The following is a 22491-nucleotide window of genomic DNA, read 5'->3' on the forward strand; positions in this document are numbered from 1 at the left end:
CATGTATGGAATATGTAAAACAAATTGTTAGGGATGTAATATGTAGGGGGTATACTGAAATGAAACGACTAGCACTAGATAGGGAATCTTGGAGAGCTGCATCAAACCAGTCAAATGAATGAAGACAAAAAAAAAAAAAATTTGATAGATTATACAAACTGGTGTGTAATATTTATGAAAAAGGGGAAGTTCAATCAGACTTTAAAAAAAAATGTTATAATCATGATACCAAAGATAAATGTGAAGAATACAGAACAATTAGCTTAACTAGTAACGCATCAAAAATCTTAACTAGAATTCTATACAGAAGAACTGAGAGGACAGTGGAAGAAATGTTAGGAGAAGACCGATTTGATTTCAGGAAAAGTATAGGGACAAGGGAAGCAATTTTAGGCCTTAGATTAATATTAGAAGGAAGATTAAAGAAAAACAAACCGACATACTTGGCATTTATAAACCTAGAAAAGGCATTCGATAACGTGGACTGGAATAAAATGTTCAGGAATTTAAAAAGATTAGGGTTCAAATAAAGAGATAGAAGAACGATTGCTAACATTTACAGGAACCAAACATCAACAGGAATAATTGAAGAACATAAGAAAGAAGTCATAATAAGAAAGGGAGGCCAACAAGGATGTTCCCTATCCCCGTTACTTTTTAGGGTACTTACTTACTTATGTATTAACGCCACCGCAGCTACAGCTTTATTTAAAAACAAAGTAGTCAATCGGATTACGGTGGAAAATGGGCCGATATAGAGTTTAACATAGATTCAAAACAGTCTCTTTATTAATTTTATAAATATAATTTAACCAAACTTAACCTACGCTGGCTTCGCTCGCTAACCTTGATTTATTAACACCGTAATTTTTTGAGTATTTATTTAATAAATAAGTAATTATTGCAATTATTTATTTAACCAGTCAAGGTAAGCGAGCGTAAGTTAAGTTTGGTTAAATTATATTTATAAAATAAATAAATATAAATAACCATTTCTTAAAATTAATAAAGAGACTCAATAAAATAAATACTCAATTTTAAATAAAGCTGTAGCTGCGGTGGCGTTAATACATAAGTATCCTTTTTAATCTTTACATAGAACTAGTAGTTAATGATGTTAAAGAACAATTTAGATCCGGAGTAACAGTACAAGGTGAAAAGATAAAGATGCTATGATTTGCTGATGATATAGTAATTCTAGCTGAGAGTAAAAAGGATTTAGAAGAAACAATGAACGGCATAGATGAAGTCCTACGCAAAAACTATCGCATGAAAATAAACAAGAACAAAACAAAAGTAATGAAATGTAGTAGAAATAACAAAGATGGACCACTGAATGAGAAAATAGGTGGAGAAAAGATTATGGAGAGAGAAGAATTTTGTTATTTGGGAAGTAGAATTACTAAAGATGGACGAATCAGGAGCGATATAAAATGCCGAATAGCACAGGCGAATCAGAAATATAATTTGTTTACATCAAAAATTAATTTAAATGTCAGGAAAAGATTTTTGAAAGTATATGTGTAGTGTCGATTTATATGGAAGTGAAACTTGGACAATCGGAGTATCTGAGAAGAAAAGATTAGAAGATTTTGAAATGTGGTGCTACAGTTGAATTTTAAAAATCAGATGGGTTGATAAAGTGATAAATGAAGAGGTATTGCGGCAAATAGATGAAGAAAGAAGCATTTGGAAAAATATAGTTAAAAGAAGAGACAGACTTATAGGCCACATACTAAGGCATCCTGGAATAGTCGCTTTAATATTGGAAGGACAGGCAGAAGGAAAAAATTGTGTAGGCAGGCCACGTTTGGAATATGTAAAACAAATTGTTAGGGATGTAGGATGTAGATGGTATACTGAAATGAAACGACTAGCACTAGATAGGGAATCTTGGAGAGCTGCATCAAACCAGTCAAATGACTGAAGACAAAAAAAAAAAGAAAGAAAAATAAACATTAACTACCTCATTTCGATGTAAACTGAATTTTCCAAGTGCACATTGATCAAACATGATGCATCTTAAAATAAAGATACAATCAACATTTAACCCCTTGATGATCCAAATAAATAGGAAATAGTAACAATAGTTGTTTTTAAAAATATTCTTATTCCCTCGATATTTAGGCCCTATCAGAATTGTAAAATCTGGAAGTAAACTCACACCTACTACAATTGTGGGTGTAACACAATCATGACATTTCGTAGTTTTCTTATAACCTATCGTATCGTAGTTTTCTTATGAACAAATATTTTATGTTTTTAGATTATAACTGGACATTCTATTTCACAAAGTAATATTAGTTTAATTCAACATGTTGCACAATAAAAAATAAATAGTTCAAATTATATACAGTACATAACATTACATTTCGGTACTTATGGGTTACACTAATGAAATCAAATTGTTTTTTGCGTTTTACGCAACGTGACTAAAACCTATATACATATACCTTATTGAATATAATTCTTATTTTTAAAGTTATGAGACGAGATTAGCGATGACTGTAGAATCCGGTGTTCCTTGGTGGTTGGGTTTCAATTAACCTCACTTCTCAGGAATGGTCGACCTGAGACTGTACAAGACTATACTTCATTTACATTCATACATATCATTTGCTGAAGTAAAATCGTATGGAGGCTAAACAGAAAAAATAAATAAAAAGAGGTTAGCAAGCATAGGTTGTGCTTAATTACATAGTTGATTCAATGTCATGACGAATCGTGCAAGTATATCAACATAACCTAGTCGTTAACCTCGTTTAATTAACGTTAAATATAATACAAATTCTTATCTTAATTAATGAACAAATTTAATAGAACGAAAAAAAATATTTGATTTCAGTAGCGGCCCGGTATATTCAATAAGTATTCAAATTTCTTGCATAATTGAACAATCCTCATATATCTAAACAGGCCTATGTGCCAGTGACAAAATTAAGAAATTTAAAAACTAATAATCAATCTGTAATACTTAAATAGTAATACAACATCGATAAAATGAAAAAAATATAAAAAAAGGGTTACTGTTAACTCATTTTTCACTGTAGTGTAATTTTTCAATAAAAAGGTTACCTACATAAATTGTTTTTTTTTTAAATTAAAAATAATAAGATACCTGGCAACTTAAATATTAATTTTTCATATGTAAGTTAATTGACTTTTACGTTAAAATTTGACAAGAAACTTTTAGATTAGATTGTTTGTTTAAACATAAATATACGACACATTTTTAACAACAGATACAACCGACAGGTATGCAGAGATGGTAGTAAGAAGAAACGTCGTTCATTCGATTTGATTCTTTATACTGAACGAAAGAATAGTAAATCGATTTTTGGAGAGAAACCGATTCTGTTTACTCAGCAATGAATTGGATAGGCTATAATAGAAAACCAAATCTTTCTCAGATATGATTCGATTTGATTTACAACAATCTTTCTTAAAGAGTCGAATAACAGTTGAAAATAGAAGAATCGAAGATATTTTGTAACTATGCATCAGTTGAGTCGAACAGAAATATGAAGAGCTCAACATGGGTGAAAAAAAGAAAAACGCATGAGCATTAGAGTTTACATTACTGATTGTAGTGGAAACGAAAATAATCCTTTTTTACGAATCCTTTCTGGGAATCGATTCTAGAAAAATAATCTTTTCTCCCACCATTACCAGCCAGTAACCAAACTGATCGTTACGTTTGTCAGCAAATGGCATCTGCGAATTTATGTAAACGGTCTAAAGTTTCCCAAAATTGCCTCGTCGCATGAATCAAGTATTCAGATATTGCCAAACGGAAAAACAAAAGATCTAGAATCTTTTTATAGGAAATTAATTTTTTTTTACATTCAAGGCAGTGGATTAAAGAAAAGTGTTCAGAAGTGGAAAAAGAAATGAACATTGGTAAAATAGACGGAGCATACAGGAAAGTTAAGGAAAATTTTGGGGTACATAAATTAAAATCTAATGTGTTAAAGAAAGATGGTACACCAATATTTAATACGAAAGGTAAAGTCGATAGATGGGTGGAATATATTGAAGAGTTATACGGAGGAAATTAATTAGAAAATGGTGTTATAGAGGAAGAATAGGAAGTTGAGGAGGATGAAATGGGAGAAACAATACTGAGATCTGACTTTAAGAGAGCATTAAAAGATTTAAATGGCAGAAAGGCTCCTGGAATAGACGGAACACCTGTAGAATTACTGCGCAGAGCAGGTGAGGAAGCGATTGATAGATTATACAAACTGGTGTGTAATATTTATGAAAAAGGGGAATTCAGACTTCAAAAAAAGTGTTATAGTAATGATACCAAATTGTTCTGTATTCTTCAGTGAAGAATACAGAACAATTAGATTAAGTAGCATCAAAAATCTTAACTTGAATTCTATACAGAAGAATTGAGAGGAGAGTGGAGGAAGTGTTAGGAGAAGACCAATTTGGTTTTAGGAAAAGTATAGGGACAAGAGAAGCAATTTTAGGCCTCAGATTAATAGTAGAAGGAAGATTAAAGAAAAACAAACCACCATACTTGGCGTTTATACACCTAGAAAAGGCATTCGATAACGTAGACTGGAATAAAATGTTCAGCATTTTAAAAAAATTAGGGTTCAAATACAGAGATAGAAGAACAATTGCTAACATGTACAGGAACCAAACAGCAACAGTAACAATTGAAGAACACAAGAAAGAAGCCGTAATAAGAAAGGGAGTCCGACAAGGATGTTCCCTATCTCCGTTAATACTTACTTTTTAATCTTTACATGGAACTAGCAGTTAATGATGTTAAAGAACAATTTAGATTCGGAGTAAGGGTACAAGGTGAAAAGATAAAGATGCTACGATTTGCTGATGAAATAGTAATTCTAGCCGAGAGTAAAAAGGATTCAGAAGAAATAATGAACGGCATAGATGAAGTCCTACGCAAGAACTATCGCGTGAAAATAAACAAGAACAAAAGAAAAGTAATGAAATGTAGTAGAAATAACAACGATTGACCACTGAATGTGAAAATAGGTGGAGAAAAGATTTTGGAGGTAGAATAATTTTGTTATTTGGGAAGTAGAATTACTAAAGATGGACGAAGCAGGAGCGATATAAAATGCTGAATAGCACAAGCTAAACGAGCCTTCACTAAGAAATATAATTTGTTTACATCAAAAATTAATTTAAATGTCAGGAAAAGATTTTTGAAAGTGTATGTTTGGAGTATCGCTTTATATGGAAGTGAAACTTGGACGATCAGAGTATCTGAGAAGAAAAGATTAGAAGCTTTTGAAATGTGGTGCTATAGGGGAATGTTAAAAATCAGATGGGTGGATAAAGTGACAAATGAAGAGGTATTGCGGCAAATAGATGAAGAAAGAAGCATTTGGAAAAATATAGTTAAAAGAAGAGACAGACTTATAGGGCACATAGACATCCTGGAATAGTCGCTTTAATATTGGAAGGGCAGGTAGAAGGGAAAAATTGTGTAGGCAGGCCACACAATTTTTTTTGTTTGGAATATGTAAAACAAATTGTTGGGGATGTAGGATGTAGAGGGTATACTGAAATGAAACGACTAGATAGGGAATCTTGGAGAGCAGCATCAAACCAGTCAAATGACTGAAGACAAAAAAAAAAAAATTCAAGGCAGTACTCCATCCAACTATTAACAAAAGCTAATCAAAAAAGTTGTACCACATTTTCATAAAATGCTGGTAATATTGCATGAGGTATCTTTTTCTGTATATCCGGAACCACCGTAAGTTATTAATTCAGAGGATAATATATGTGAATGTAAATCACATATATTACCATACCATCCTCTTCCCAAGTCTTTTATAATTCTATACAAGGATCTTCCCTCAGTCATGGCGTACCATTCCTGCTGCCATGCATCCATCGCGATGCTTAAAAACCCTACTACACAGGCGGGAGGTGGGCAACTGTTCAAAATTTAGAACCGGTGCATTGAGATCTTCTTTCTTTACTGTTTAGCCTCCGGTAACTACCGTTTAGATAATTCTTCAGAGGATGAAATGTAGGAGTGTAGTCTTGTACATTCTCAGTTCGACCATTCCTGAGATGTGTGGTTAATTGAAACCCAACCATCAAAGAACACCGGTATCATGATCTAGTATTCAAATCCGTGTAAAAATAACTGGCTTTACTAGGACTTGAACGCTGGAACTCTCGATTTCCAAATCAGCTGATTTGGGAAGACGCGTTCACCACTAGACCAACCCGGTGGGTTAGGTGCATTGAGATCACCGTTCCACTTGGGTACAGCCCTGGCTCGAAACCGCATCCCAAATATCTTGGCCTCCCTGCCTCTTTTACATGGCAGCCCGAACTTTCACCACTAAATCGATTGGGAGAGCTTTTCCCAATACGGTGGTAGCCTCATAGGAGGTTGTTTTAAAAACACCAGTGCACACAATTAATGATCTGCACTTGGCACTCCTTAAATTCTTAATAAGTACTTGATTTCTATCCAACCTATGCGCTCAAACGGACGCAGCATTAGAGGTTATACTTTCGAAGACACCTTGGTACACCATTTACAAATGATGGCCCGTAGTCCTTCCAAGCAATCCTCCTAAGCTTGTGCATCACAGAGACGGTGTCCACTGCTACCTACCTAATGTGGTTGCTAAACAGCAACTTTTCATCATACAAAACACCTAGATACTTATGAACTCTTACTCGGCTGATGACACAACCTTTATACTTAATGTGAGGGTTACGATTGTACGATAATTTGTCTGCACCCTTGAGAAGCATAAACTTTGTCTTGGGTTCACACCGAATTTGAAGATTTGTTTTTTCCTGAACAATTTAGTAATACTTTCCTGACCCATAATGGTATGCTAATGCCGTTTTTACTTTGCAAAATACATAGATATTTCTTTTTTTTCCAATCTCCACAAACTCCATAGATGTTTAACTCGCACCTTTTTTGTTTTTATTATTATATTCATTTCTAAAGTTAATTTTTTAATGATTTTTTACAATATACATTTAAAATTAGGATTTTTTTTTATAAATTGTTTCAGTAAAGTACAAAACAAAAAAAATTGCATAAAAATGAACATCATGAAAAAGGATAACACAGATAATAAATAAAAAATAACTAAAGCAATGTTTTAAAATAATTGGTTTGCATCCAAGATTGCTAAAAAATTTTCACAAGAAAACTAACCTACATTATTTTGCAAAGCAAACAAAAAATAATATTTAATAACTTGGTTTGGATAAAAATTTTAAGAAAGAATTTCAATTTTTTTTTTGTCTTCAGTCATTTGACTGGTTTGATGCAGCTCTCCAAGATTCCCTATCTAGTGCTAGTCGTTTCATTTCAGTATACCCTCTACATCCTACATCCCTAACAATTTGTTTTACATATTCTAAACGTGGCCTGCCTACACAATTTTTTCCTTCTACCTGTCCTTCCAATATTAAAGCGACTATTCCAGGATGCCTTAGTATGTGGCCTATAAGTCTGTCTCTTCTTTTAACTATATTTTTCCAAATGCTTCTTTCTTCATCTATTTGCCGCAATACCTCTTCATTTGTCACTTTATCCACCCATCTGATTTTTAACATTCTCCTATACCACCACATTTCAAAAGCTTCTAATCTTTTCTTCTCTGATACTCCAATTGTCCAAGTTTCACTTCCATATAAAGCGACACTCCAAACATACACTTTCTTATTACGGACACTCCCTTTCTTATTACAGCTTCTTTCTTATGTCCTTCAATTGTTACTGTTGCTGTTTGGTTCCTGTACATGTTAGCAATTGTTCTTCTATCTCTGTATTTGAACCCTAATTTTTTAAAATGCTGAACATTTTATTCCAGTCTACGTTATCGAATGCCTTTTCTAGGTTTATAAACGCCAAGTATGTCGGTTTGTTTTTCTTTAATCTTCCTTCTACTATTAATCTGAGGCCTAATATTGCTTCCCTTGTCCCTATACTTTTCCTGAAACCTAATTGATCTTCTCCTAACACTTCCTCCACCCTCCTCTCAATTCTTCTGTATAGAATTCTACTTAAGATTTTTGATGCGTGACTAGTTAAACTAATTGTTCTGTATTCTTCACATTTATCTGCCCCTGCTTTCTTTGGTATCATTACTATAACACTTTTTTTGACGTTTAACGGAAATTCCCCCTTTTCATAAATATTACACACCAGTTTGTATAATCTATCAATCGCTTCAGTGTAGCACGCATTTTATTGTTTAGTCCAACAAAGAGCCGTCTCGTTAGAAACAGATTTACCATCGGTACATTCATAGAAGATTGTTGCATATGTAAAGGGAAGGCACCGGTCTTTGCATGTTGAGTATATCCAAACTGCTTTCGAACATACCCCTAGGAAAAATGCAGAGAACTTGGAATTCTGCAATTAATGGTATGGTGTATTCGTAAAAAAAACATCTGCATCTTAAGTCGTGTAATTTGTGCTGAACCTAACTTAAGGTACGACAGTACAGTAGCAAGAAATTAACCCGAACAAAGGGAATTTTTTTCTGTTGTAGGGAATTTTCATTCTATGGCAGATTACCTGCTGTTTGGTGTTTTAGGTTATGTTATTAGTTCATAAACAAACATAATCAGTGATTTTTGTGCTTTTGTCATTTAGTTTTAGGTGACCTTATCAATTTCTAGTTAATAAAATGGATGTAATACTATGAAAGCGGTCAAAAATTGTTACTGTGACCAAATACACATAAATGACACAAAGACAAATTGCCGATGAGTGTAGTATCAAGTTAGGTAATAGAATCATGGAAGGGTTAAGGGAAACAGGTTTCGTCCATCTTTAGTAATTCTACTTCCCAAATAACAAAATTCTTCTACCTCCATAATCTTTTCTCCTCCTATTTTCACATTCAGTGGTCCATCTTTATTATTTCTACTACATTTCATTCCTTTTGTTTTGCTCTTGGTTATTTTCACACGATAGTTCTTGCGTAGGACTTCATCTATGCCGTTCATTGTTTCTTCTAAATCCTTTTTACTCTCGGCTAGAATTACTATATCATCAGCAAATCGTAGCATCTTTATCTTTTCACCTTGTACTGTTACTCCGAAACTAAATTGTTCTTTAACATCATTAACTGCTAGTTTTATGTAAAGATTATAAAGTAACGGGGATAGGGAACATCCTTGTCAGACTCCCTTTCTTATTACGGCTTCTTTCTTATGTTTTTCAATTATTACTGTTCCTGTACATGTTAGCAATTGTTCTTGTATCTCTGTATTTGAACTCTAATTTTTTTAAAATGCTGAACATTTTATTCCAGTTTACGTTATCGAATGCCTTTTCTAGGTCTATAAATGCCAAGTATGTCGGTTTGTTTTTTTTTAATCTTCCTTCTACTATTAATCTGAGGCCTAAAATTGCTTCCCTTGTCCCTATACTTTTCCTGAAACCTAATTGATCTTCTCCTAACACTTCCTCCACCCTCCTCTCAATTCTTCTGTATAGAAATCTACTTAAGATTTTTGATGCGTGACTAGTTAAACTAATTGTTCTGTATTCTTCACATTTATCTGCCCCTGCTTTCTTTCGTATCATGACTATAAAACTTTTTTTGAAGTCTGACGGAAATTCCCCTTTTTCATAAATATTACACACCAGTTTGTATAATCTATCAATCGCTTCCTCACCTGCACTGCGCAGTAATTCTACAGGTATTCCGTCTATTCCAGGAGCCTTTCTGCCATTTAAATCTTTTAATGCCCTCTTAAATTCAGATCTCAGTATTGTTTCTCCCATTTCATCCTCTTCAACTTCCTCTTCTTCCTCTATAACACCATTTTCTAATTCATATCCTCTGTATAATTCTTCAATATATTTCACCCATCTATCGACTTTACCCTTTTTTTCTTATTATTTTATTGAAAAACTCTAAAACAGTTTTAAAATGATATTAAAAATAGAGAGAGAGAGTGAGTGAGTGAGAGAGAGAGTGAGAGAGAGAGAGAGAGAGAGAGAGAGAGAGAGAGAGAGAGAGAGAGAGAGATTTAATTTTTACCAAAAATGGTATTAAGTAAGTACTTACTTACTTAATAGGCTTTGAGCAATTTTTTGATGTGCTGACCAGTATAGACAGGCTTCTGTATAAACGAGGCCTTCATCATCCTTCTGCAAATAGTCCAGAGCTCCACAGGTCCCCAGATAGTCTGTATCCATAGTTTTATGGCCACATAGTTGCTGGAGAGTTCAGAACCTGAATCCGATGTAGGTGCGAGGCCAGATTGTCATGTATGGATTTTAATCGTGCTCAAGTGAGACTACAGCTTATAAGGCAATCTGTAACAAAGCACTTCCACTTCCTGATAGCTGTTGATTCTTTGTGGTTTTCACCGATCCATTTATTGACTTGAAAGTTTATTTCTGGTATACATCCCACATCCCTAACAATTTGTTTTACATATTTCAAACGTGGCCTGCCTACACATTTTTTCCTTTCTACCTGTCCTTCCAATATTAAAGCGACTATTCCAGGATGCCTTAGTATGTGGCCTATAAGTCTGTCTCTTCTTTTAACTATATTTTTCCAAATGCTTCTTTCTTCATCTATTTGCCGCAACACCTCTTAATTTGTCACTTTATCCGCCCATCTGATTTTTAGCATTCTCCTATAGCACCACATTTCAAAAGCTTCTAATCTTTTCTTCTCGGATACTCCGATCGTCCAAGTTTCACTTTCATGTAAAGCAATGCTCCAAACATATACTTTCAGAAATGTTTTCCTGACCTTTAAATTAATTTTTTAAAGTAAACAAATTATATTTCTGACTGAAGGCTCATTTTGCTTGTTGTATTCAACATTTTATATCGCTCCTGCTTCGTCCATCTTTAATAATTCTACTTCCCAAATAAAAAATTCTTCTCCCACTATAATCTTTTCTCTTGCTATTTTCACATTCAGTTGTCCATCTTTGTTATTTCTAATACATTTCATTACTTTCGTTTTGTTCTTGTTTATTTTCTTCATCCATGCCGTTCATTGTTTCTTCTAAATCCTTTTTACTCTCGGCTAGAATTACTATATCATCAGCAAATCGTAGCATCTTTATCTTTTCACCTTGTACTGTTACTCCGGATCTAAATTGTTCTTTAACATCATGAACTGCTGGTAGATAAAATGACAAATGAAGAGGTATTGCGGCAAACAGATGAAGAGAGAAGCATTTGGAAAAATATAGTTAAAAGAAGAGACAGACTTATAGGCCACATATTAAGGCATCCTGGAATAGTCGCTTTAATATTGGAAGACAGGTATATTTGTATATTTTTGTACTTCTAAAATATATAATTCTTAACCTTAATGCCAATAGTCATCTCCCAGTTTATTAGAAAAAGATACAAAAATCTTTGTATGGAACTGTGCGCTTCACAGTTCCAGCGGTATTGTGTTACGATGTTGTTCACATGTTTTTTTTTGTCTGTTTATTGAAAGAATGGGTTCAGAAGCTACACATGAGGCTGTAACGTAGAGAGAGCACTGTTACTTCTGCAGTGCCGACCCTGGTTAAAATTAGTTTTGTTTTTATTCCCTATGTATGGAACGGTTCTTGTTCTTTCCCTTTTTTTAGTTTAGTCACAAAAAGGGATATATTAGCGGGTTTTTTTTTTCAGTTGTGATCAAACGATGGTGGAAAGTAAGGGCTCTTTGATTGTCAAATCTATCCAAAAACATGTTGGAAGGGTGAAAGACAAGGTAATAATTAGTAAAAACTTACGTAGAAATTTAAATTAATATCCGTTACACTATACGGTTTTTAAACGGACATTTTATTAAGTTATTATTTCGTAATCAGTGGTGGTGTACGTGTAGGCACTGTGTAACTTAAACACTCTGTATTTTCACTTGATATTATCGATAACATTTTATGTAATGAATCTTATTTTTTCTTTAATTCTTTCTTTATACTTGTACAATATATAATCCTTATGTTATATCCCAGTTTTTGAAATGATTCAATAATCTTTGTATGGAACTGTGCGCTTGACAGTTCTAGCGGTGTTGTATTTTTATGTTGTTCACATGTTTTTTTTGTTTTGTTTATTGGAAGAAGTGGTTCGGAAGCTACACGTGAGGCTGTAACATAGAGAGAGCACTGTTGCTTCTGCAGTGCCGACCCTGGTTAAAGATATATATATTTTTTTATTCTGCATGTATGGAACGTTTCCTTAATTTTTAGTTTAGTTGGTAAAAGGAATATTAAAGCGGTTTTGTTGTTTTTTTTTTTCAGTTGTGAAAAGAAGATGGTGGAAATCAAGGGCTGTATGAACCCGAAATCTATCCGAAAATGTGCTGGAAGGGTGAAAGACAAGGTAATAATTAGTAAAAACTTACATAGAAATTTAAATTAAGAACTGTTACACTATAGGGTTTTTTAAGTTATTCAGTGATCAGAGGCGGTGTACGTGTAGGCACTGTTTAACTGAAACACCCCGTACTTCTACCAGATATTATCGATAACATTTAATATAACAAATCTTTTTTTTTCTTAATTCATTTTTTATACTTGTACAATATACAATCCTTAAGCCTAATGACAGTAGTCATCTCCTAGTTTATTAGAAAAAGATATAAAAATCTTTGTATGGAACTGTGCCCTCCACAGTTCCAGCAGTGTGATATTTTGATGTTGTTCACATGTTTTTTTTTTTTTGTCTGTTATTGAAAGAAGGGGTTCGGAAGCTACACGTGATGGTGTACGATAGAGAGAGCACTGTTGCTTCTACAGTGCCGATCCTCGTTAAAGATATTTTTTTTTACTAGCACCCCCCTCCCACCACTAATTTTAATTACGAGCCACCACTAGGCTCATTGTATGTTTTGTGATATTTATTAGCATCCCGGCTATGACCAGTAATTAATTTTAATTTATATAATAAATTAACAAACTGTAATAAACAAAAATGATTTATTGTAATTCATTTGTAACATTTTTAACAGAATTATTATGGAAATTATTATTATTTGAAATGTAATTTATAATTTTAAAGAATAATTGATAATAATTCTATTTATATATACTATTTATATAGACAGTTAATATACGACACTGGACAGCACAAATACACAATTTATACGAGGGTAAGTCAAAAAGAAAAAGGGAAATTTTAATTTCCCTACTAATCATATGTATGGCAGCAATGATTCTTCTGCTATAACTGGTACCATCTCTCACCTGTTTATTGAAATTACTATATATTTCATTGTTCTCCATGACCCATGACCTCCACTTTCCAACAATATGTGAAATTTCTATTTCCGGTTAACTTTTGCGACGGTAAAAGAGATGGCAAATTGAATTTTTATACATTTTTACACGTTTACTATTAATTCTTTGCACATAAATATTGTCCATAATTCACTAATTATTATTTAGATCGATCTACATTGAAATACATCAAGTTATCATGCTAAATCGTAAGCTACATGAATAGAAATGTGCGAGAGCACTAATTTTGGCCGATCTGTTCTGTGTCTCTTCCACGTCAACCTGCGTACCAGTGGTGCAAACTAAAAATCATATTGATCTGTTGATCATGTAAATTATAAAATGATATTGCATGAGAATAATAGTTAGGGAGTTATTAACGGCAGGACGATATAGACGTATTCGTTACGCATAGATATCAACAATAATAGATAATAAAAAATGTTTAAGCGTTTCATATAATAACCAAATTTGTACGATTTCATTAATTAAACGACGAGTAATCATACAAATTGTATTATTTCTATAAATGTAATGTACGGAATGTGTCAGAAAAGTAATGAGATTGGTAATACTGCGAGTGAACTGGCAACACTGTACCTTTACTAGGATTTAAACCTTTCAACTCTCAACTTAAAAGTTAATTGATGAGTTTAACCGCTAGGCTAACCCAGTCAGTTTAACCACTAGGCTAACCCAGTAGATTGCTGCGTTGATCTTTGTATTTTTTGTTTGCTTTTTTTTAACTTCTGAGACTAACGTTTAGCTATAACTTCAGAGGGTGATATATATATGAGTGTAAATGAAGTATAGTCTTGTATAGGTCTCAGGTCGACCATTCCTGTGATTTATCGTTAATTGAATCCCAACCACCAATATTATTATAAATATATAAAACCATGCAAAAGTAATTTTTACTTTTTTAATTATTTTATATTATTAAACGAATCTTTTTTTTATTTCTTTTTCAATTAATTTTTTTTCTTTTACTTCATATGATGAAGGGATGATTTTTTAGGATTTGTAAAATAAATGGCCGAGAATCGAACCTGGGACTTCCTGGATGAAATGCTAAGATGCTACCAATTATGAAATTTTTGTACGCTATTTAGTATTATCAAGTGCTGCTACCTAGTGGAACAATTTGTAAACCCACCTTCTTTTTTTTTCAGAAAAAAGTTACATATTCGATCAAATTGAAGGAAAAAAAAAACGTTTTCCAATAAAATTTGAAATATTTTTAGAAAATATTCTTTATTACAAATTTTAATTTAAGTGAAATCATATATATATATATATATATATATTTAATTTTTTTCAAATTTAAATTTGATTTTTAGGTTATGTCATGAAGTATATTTCGTTAATTTCGCCGTTTCGTCCAGTTTTGTAGACTTCTTACTCGCAAAGATTTACTGATTTTTTTTTTAATTTCACTTTACTTTTTGACTTGTCCTCGTTATTATAATATCAGGTACGATAAAAATTATTTAATACATTTTTTTTTTCTATAAGATTGTCTGTTAAAAATAAATTAGTTAATAATTTCATATATTTATTTATTTATTTCATACATAATTGAAACAAACACTGGAAGAAGATATATTTATATTATATATATATATAGTAATTTATTCAGTTAAGATATAGAACAGGAATTGCGTTTACCGCCAGTTCCTGTATGCCTTTCTCTTATACTCTGAAGATGAGCCAATTGGGCTGGAGAAGGTATTGCTGGATTTGGCGACGTTCCGGTACCGGCCGGTTGTGGAGGTAACGACTGCCTTCGTCTACGTCTTAATGCTGGACTTAAGTTGTATTTAACTTTGGCTTGCGCTAATAATTCCTTAAATACTTGTGACACATTTATATTTTCTTTAGCGGATGCTTCGACAAAACCGTTTTCCCAATCGACTGTTACAACTGATTCTGTTGTCTCGTACGTTACCTGGAATAAAATAATTAATTTTATTATTAATTTTTGTGTTTTAATACAAAAAATTAATTTAATCGTCATTTTTTGCGAACACACACACACACACACACACACACAAAGGGAGAGAGAGAGTGATAGATAGAAAATTGAAGCGCGTACACACACACACACACACAGAGAGAGTGAGAGAGAGAGAGTGGGAGAGAGATAGATAGACAGACGTACACAGAGAGAGAGATAGACACACAAACACACACACACACACACACTCACACAGAGAGAGAGAGAAAGAGGGAGAGAGAAGTGCTCACACACACACACACACACACACACACACACACACACACACACACACAGAGGGAGATAGAAAGAAAAAGAGAGAAAGTAGAAGCAAGAACACACACACACACACACACCCACAGAGAGGGAGAGAGAGAAAGAGAAAGAATGAGAGAGAGAGAGAGAGAAAGAAAGAGAGAGAAAATAGAAGCATGCATACACACACACACACCCACATTGAGGGAGGGAGAGAGAGAGAGAGAGAGAGAGACAAAGAAAGAGAGAGAAATAGAAGCACGAACACACACACACAGAGAGAGTGAGGGAAAATGGAAGCATGCACACACACACACACACACACACACACACACACACACACACACACACAAAGAGAGGGACAGAGAGAGCGAGAGAGAGAGAAAATGGAAGAGCGCACACACACACACACACCCACACTCACAGAGAGGGAGAGAGAGAGAGACAGAGAGAGAAAATGGAAGAGCGCGCACACACACCCACACCCACAGAGAGGGAGAGAGAGAGAGACAGAGAGAGACAAAGAAAGAGAGAGAAAATAGAAGCACAAACACACACACACACACACACACACAGAGAGAGAGAGAGAGAGATTGTCTCCTCTCTCTCAGTCGTGTGTGTTTGTGTGATCGAACTGTATGTTAGTATGTAACTGTGCACTTCACAGTTCCAGTATCGTTGTGTTTGGCTGTTGTACGCATGCGCACGTAGGAAGAAGCTGCACACAAAACTGCGAGGGAGAGATAGAGAGTACTGTCTTTTCTGCAGTGCTGGACCTGGTTAAAATAGGTCTTTTTTATTTAGCATATGTATGAAATATTCCTTGTTCGTTCGCTTTTCTATTTTAATCGGTGTAACGAATATAAAAGCGGTTTAGTTGTTTTTTCAGTAATGATCTGAAGATGGCGGAAAGAAAGAGCTCTTTGATTGACAAATCTGTCCAAAAACACGTTAGAAGGGCAAAAGAGAAGGTAAGTAGTTAAAACTAATTATTGTGTACATAGAAATTTAAATTAATTACCGTTGGACTGTAAGTGGACATTTTATTAAGTTATTATTTAGTAATCGGTGATGGCATGCGTATAGGCACTGGAGAACTGCAGCACTCTCTATTTGATTTTATATATAACATATAATATTAGTCCTTTTTGCTTTAATTCTTTCTTTATACTTGTACAATATATAATCTTTATATTTTAAAAATACGCTGGAACCTCACTTACTCGCTCACTCTCTCTCTCTTCTCTCTCAATTAGTTCTTATTACTGAAAAAGAAAAACTCCAAAATCCATATATTTTGGATTTTTTTAGACACTTTTGGTCCAGTCAATTGCAATAAAAAGGAGAGATGTATAATTAGATGTTACAACAGTCCTAAATCCAAAATTTCATCATTCTACGCCCAATTGTTTTTGAGTTATGTGAAATACATACACACAGACGTCACCCCAAAACTAGTCAAAATGGATTCAGGGATGATCAAACGGGATATTTCCGTTTCAAATTTTTCGCCAACACAATACATTGTTTACTTCGTACAATGAAATAAAAATAGTAGTATCTTCCATAGTATCCCTTACATTTTCCACCTCCATGGTCCAAGTTTGACCGTTTACGTACTCGACTGAGATTTTGAGACGATTTAATTTTAAGGTATAATTTGAAAATGATAGGCGCAAAATTACGGCGGTTAGCGTGCCCACAAGAAAGTGATATATACATATATATATATATATATATATATATATATATATATATATATTGTTTTTTTTTTTGTCTTCAGTCATTTGACTGGTTTGATGCAGCTCTCCAAGATTCCCTATCTAGTGCTAGTCGTTTCATTTCAGTATACCCTCTAACATCCTACATCCCCAACAATTTGTTTTACATATTCCAAACGTGGGCTGCCTACACAATTTTTTCCTTCTACCTGTCCTTCCAATATTAAATCGACTATTCCAGGATGCCTTAGTATGTGGTCTATATGTCTATCTCTCCTTTTAACTATATTTTTCCAAATGCTTCTTTCTTCATCTATTTGCCGCAATACCTTTTCATTTGTCATTTTATCCACCCGTCTGATTTTTAACATTCTGCTATAGCATCACATTTCAAAAGCTTCTAATCTTTTCTTCTGAGATACTCCGATCGTCCAAGTTTCACTTCCATATAAAGCGACACTCCAAACATACACTTTCAAAAATCTTTTCCTGACATTTAAATTAATTTTTGATGTAAACAAATTATATTTCTTACTGAAGGCTCGTTTCGTTTGTGCTATTCGGCATTTTATATCGCTCCTGCTTCGTCCATCTTTACTAATTCTACTTCCCAAATAACAAAATTCTTCTACCTGCATAATCTTTTCTCCTCCTATTTTCACATTCAGTGGTCCATCTTTGTTATTTCTACTACATTTCATTACTTTTATTTTGTTCTTGTTTATTTTCGTGCGATAGTTCTTGCGTAGGACTTCATCTATGCCGTTCATTGTTTCTTCTAAATCCTTTTTACTCTCGGCTAGAATTACTATATCATCAGCAAATCGTAGTATCTTTATCTTTTCACCTTGTACTGTTACTCCGAATCTAAATTGTTCTTTAACATCATTAACTGCTAGTTCCATGTAAATATTAAAAAGTAACGGAGATAGGGGACATCCTTGTCGGACTCCCTTTCTTATTACGGCTTCTTTCTTATGTTCTTCAGTTATTACTGTTGCTGTTTGGTTCCTGTAAATGTTATCAATTGTTCTTCTATCTTTGTATTTGAACCCTAATTTTTTTTAAATGCTGAGCATTTTATTCCATTCTACGTTATCGAATGCCTTTTCTAGGTTTATAAACGCCAAGTATGTCGGTCTGTTTTTCTTTAATCTTTCTTCTACTATTAATCTGAGGCCTAAAATTGCTTCCCTTGTCCCTATACTTTTCCTGAAACCAAATTAGTTTTCTCCTAACACTTCTTCCACTCTCCTCTCAATTCTTCTGTATAGAATTCTAGTTAAGATTTTTGATGCACGACTAGTTAAACTAATTGTTCTGTATTCTTCACATTTATCTGCTCCTGCTTTCTTTGGTATCATGACTATAACACTTTTTTTGAAGTCTAACGGAAATTCCCCTTTTTCATAAATATTACACACCAGTTTGTATAATCTATCAATCGCTTCCTCACCTGCACTGCGCAGTAATTCTACAGTTATTCCGTCTATTCCAGGAGCCTTTCTGCCATTTAAATCTTTTAATGCTCTCTTAAATTCAGATCTCAGTATTGTTTCTCCCATTTTATCCTCCTCAACTTCCTCTTCTTCCTCTATAACACCGTTTTCTAATTCATTTCCTCCGTATAACTCTTCAATATATTCCACCCATCTATCGACTTTACCTTTCGTATTATATATTGGTGTACCATCTTTGCTTAACACATTATTAGATTTTAATTTATGTACCCCAAAATTTTCCTTAACTTTGCTGTATGCTCCGTCTATTTTACCGATGTTCATTTCTCTTTCCACTTTTCTTTAATCCACTCTTCTTTCGCCAGTTTGCACTGCCTGTGTATAGCATTTCTTAATTGCCGATAGTTCCTCTTACTTTCTTCATCACTAGCATTCTTATATTTTCTACGTTCATCCATCAGCTGCAATATATCTTCTGTAACCCAAGGTTTTCTACCGGTTCTCTTTATTCCGCCTATGTTTGGTTCTGCTGATTTAAGAATTTCCTTTTTAACATTCTCCCATCCTTCTTCTACATTTTCTACCTTATCTTTTTTACTCAGACCTCTTGCGATGTCCTCCTCAAAAATCTTCTTCACCTCCTCTTCCTTAAGCTTCTCTAAATTCCACCGATTCATCTGACACCTTTTCTTCAGGTTTTTAAACCCCAATCTACATTTCATTATCACCAAATTATGGTCGCTATCAATTTCTGCTCCAGGGTAAGTTTTGCAGTCGACGAGTTGATTTCTAAATCTTTGCTTAACCATGATATAATCTATCTGATACCTTGCAGTATCGCCTGGCTTTTTCCAAGTGTATATTCTTCTATTATGATTTTTAAATTGGGTGTTGGCAATTACTAAATTATACTTCGTGCAAAACTCTATAAGTCGGTCCCCTCTTTAATTCCTTTTGCCCAGCCCGTATTCACCCACTATATTTCCTTCCTTACCATTTCCAATGCTTGCATTCCAATCTCCAACTATTATTAAATTTTCATCTTCTTTTACGTGTTTAATTGCTTCATCAATCTCTTCGTATACACACTACCTCATCATCATCATGGGCGCTTGTAGGCATATAGACGTTAACAATCGTTGTCGGTTTAGGTTTTGATTTTATCCTTATTACAATGATTCTATCGCTATGCGTTTTGAAATACTCCACTCTCTTCCCTATCTTCTTGTTCATCACGAAACCTACTCCTGCCTGCCCATTATTTGAAGCTGAGTTAATTACTCTAAAATCACCTGACCAAAAGTCGCCTTCCTCTTCCCACCGAACCTCACTAATTCCTACTATATCCACATTTACCCTATCCATTTATATATATATATATATATATATATATATATATATATATAAAGTTTTGAACTGACGATGATTTTGCGGTCTGGATGATGTGAAACGTGAAGATATGTCGAAATTTTTCTGAAGTTGAATCATGGTACCCATTATAAAAAAAATGGATAGAAATTTTCCATGTTAATGTTCATATGACCCGCGCGTGCTCACAAGCGCTGGTTTCTCTTTTTCTGTGTTTATAAATGTCTCACTCAATCTGTGTGTGTGTGTGTGTGTGTGTGTGTGTGTGTGTGTGTGTGTGTGTGTGTGTGTGTGTGTGTGTGTGTGTGTGTGTGTGTGTGTGTGTGTGCATATATATATATCTCTGTCTGTCTGTCTCTCTCGCTCCCTCTCTCTCTCTCTGTATGTAATGTGTGCGCGCGGGCCCCCATCTATCCTTGCTCAGTCTCTCAATCTCTCTGTGTTTCTTTCTTTCTCTGTGTGAGTGCCTCTATTCTCTCTCCCTTTCTCTCTGTTTATGCAACGTGTGCGCGCGCGCCTGCGTATCCTTACCCCCTCACACGCTCTCTCTCTCTCTCTCTCTGTGTGTGTGTGTGTATATGTGTAACGCTCTCTCTCTCTCTCTCTCTCTGTGCGCATATCTCTATCCTCTTGTCTACCTCTGTGTGTGTTGTATCTCTCTCACCCTCCCTCTCTCTTACTGCCTCACTGTCTGTCTTTCTGTCTATTTCTTTCTCTCTATCTCTCTGTGGGTGTGTCTGTGTGTGTGTGTGTGCGTGTGATTTTGTATGCAATGCGCGTGCGCGCCTGTCCATCCTCACTTACTCATACACACACATGCACACACACACACACACACACACACACACACACACACACACTCTCTCTCTCTCTCTCTCTCTCTCTGTCAGACTCTCCCTCTCTGTCACACCTCTGCTGTCTCTCTGGCTGTCTTTCTCTCTCTCTAGCTTTCGCTGTCCCTCTGTCTTCCTCTCTCTCACACTCACTTCCAAGTGTATCTGTCTGTTTGTCTCTCTCTATACGCTGTCACACTGTCTGTCTGTCTCCCCCTCTGTTGCTGTCTCCTGTCATTCTTTGTTACTGTGTCTCTCTGTGTCAGTCTGTCTCTCTCCCTCCACCATTGTCTCTCTGTGTTTCTACCTCTCCAATTCGTTCTTTCTCTCTCCCTTTGTCGCTGTCTCTCTCTCATTCTCGCTATATGTCTTTATTTCTCTCTCTCACTTTGACTCCCTCTCTGGCTGTCTTTCTCTCTCTCACACTCACTTCTAAGTGTGTCTATCTGTCTGTCTCTCTCTCTCTACTCTCTGTCATACTGTCTGTCTGTCTACCCCTCTGTCTCTCTCTCTCTCTCTATCTCTGTCAGACTGTCTCTCTCACACGTCCGCTGTCTCTCTGCCTGTCACTCTCTCTTTCTCTCTCTCTCTCTCTCTCGCTCTCTCTCTCTCTATCTGTCTCTCATTCACTCTCTCTCTCTCTCTCTCTCTCTGGCTGTCTTTCTCTCTCTCTATCTTTCTCTCTCTCACACACACTTCTGATTGTGTCTATCTGTCTGTCCCTCTCTACACTCTGTCACACTGTCTGTCTGTCTCCTCCTCTGTTGCTGTCTCCTGTCATTCTTTGTTACTGTGTCTCTCTCTGTCAGCCTGTCTCTCTCACTTCTCCACTGTCTCTCTGTCTGTCTTTCTCTCTCTCTCTCACTGTTTCTACCTGTTCCATTCTTTGTTTCTCTCTCCCTTTGTCACTATCTCTCTGTCATCTATCTGTCTCTGTCTCTATTTCTGGTTGTCTTTCTCTCTCTCACACTCACTTCTAAGCGTGTCTATCTGTCTGTCTCTCTCTACTCTCTGTCACACTATCTGTCTGTCTTCCCTTCTATCACTCTCTCTCTCTGTCTATCTATATATCAGTCTGTCAAGACTGTGGGAAATTTTAGTTCCTTCACTTTGCCAAACCTACAGATTAAATTGGTCGATATGATATTTCATCTAGTCGATTTTAGTGTATCAAATCGAAATAAATACAAAGATCGATAATAATTAAAATTAAAATTCCAGGACCCATTTTTAAAAATATTTTCTGATCAATAACTGTAACAAAACTACTAAATTTGACCCTTTTTAGAATTTTACGAAGATTTCATTTCACTGGAAGAATCGAAATCTTTCGTTAGATGTAACTCAATAACGAAGCGGGTATTTTATTTTATATGAACTTGTTTTTCCTATTTTTAGCTATATTTTTTAATTATTCTGTATATGATATGGTTTACAATAATTTTTATAACCATTAAATATTTTTGAAGGAAAAAAACATCCTAGCTCATAGATTAACAAAATTTGATACTTTAGCAAGGAATATAGAGTTTAATTAAGTTTAAATATCATTGAAACTGAATTTAAGGATCATCCATTTAAAATTTAAATCCAATAAATAACATAAAAAAACTTACTTCCCC

General features: G+C 34.6%; 1 protein-coding gene across 1 annotated transcript; it reads right to left on the bottom strand.

Annotated features, from left to right (window-relative positions):
* Positions 1–14587: 14587 nt before the first annotated feature.
* Positions 14588–16529, bottom strand: LOC142322780 (uncharacterized). The gene is made up of 2 exons (XM_075361855.1): positions 16509–16529; positions 14588–15184 (listed from the first exon to the last, which is right to left on the bottom strand). Exons 1-2 carry the CDS (start codon positions 16527–16529, stop codon positions 14876–14878), a joined length of 330 nt encoding a protein of 109 aa, XP_075217970.1. The 3' UTR covers positions 14588–14875.
* Between the last annotated feature and the right edge of the window lie 5962 nt (positions 16530–22491).

The sequence above is a fragment of the Lycorma delicatula genome, chromosome 4 (assembly GCF_047948215.1).
Source record: "Lycorma delicatula isolate Av1 chromosome 4, ASM4794821v1, whole genome shotgun sequence".
Classification (NCBI taxonomy): Eukaryota; Metazoa; Arthropoda; class Insecta; order Hemiptera; family Fulgoridae; genus Lycorma; species Lycorma delicatula.

Bases quoted from the DNA above. Each gene is read 5' to 3' on its own strand.
- LOC142322780 (XM_075361855.1), bottom strand. From the start codon at position 16,529: ATGTCCACTTACAGTCCAACG. The intron at 15,185-16,508 runs GTAATTAATTTA...ATTTTATTCCAG, and splicing joins TGTCCACTTACAGTCCAACG to GTAACGTACGAGACAACAGA.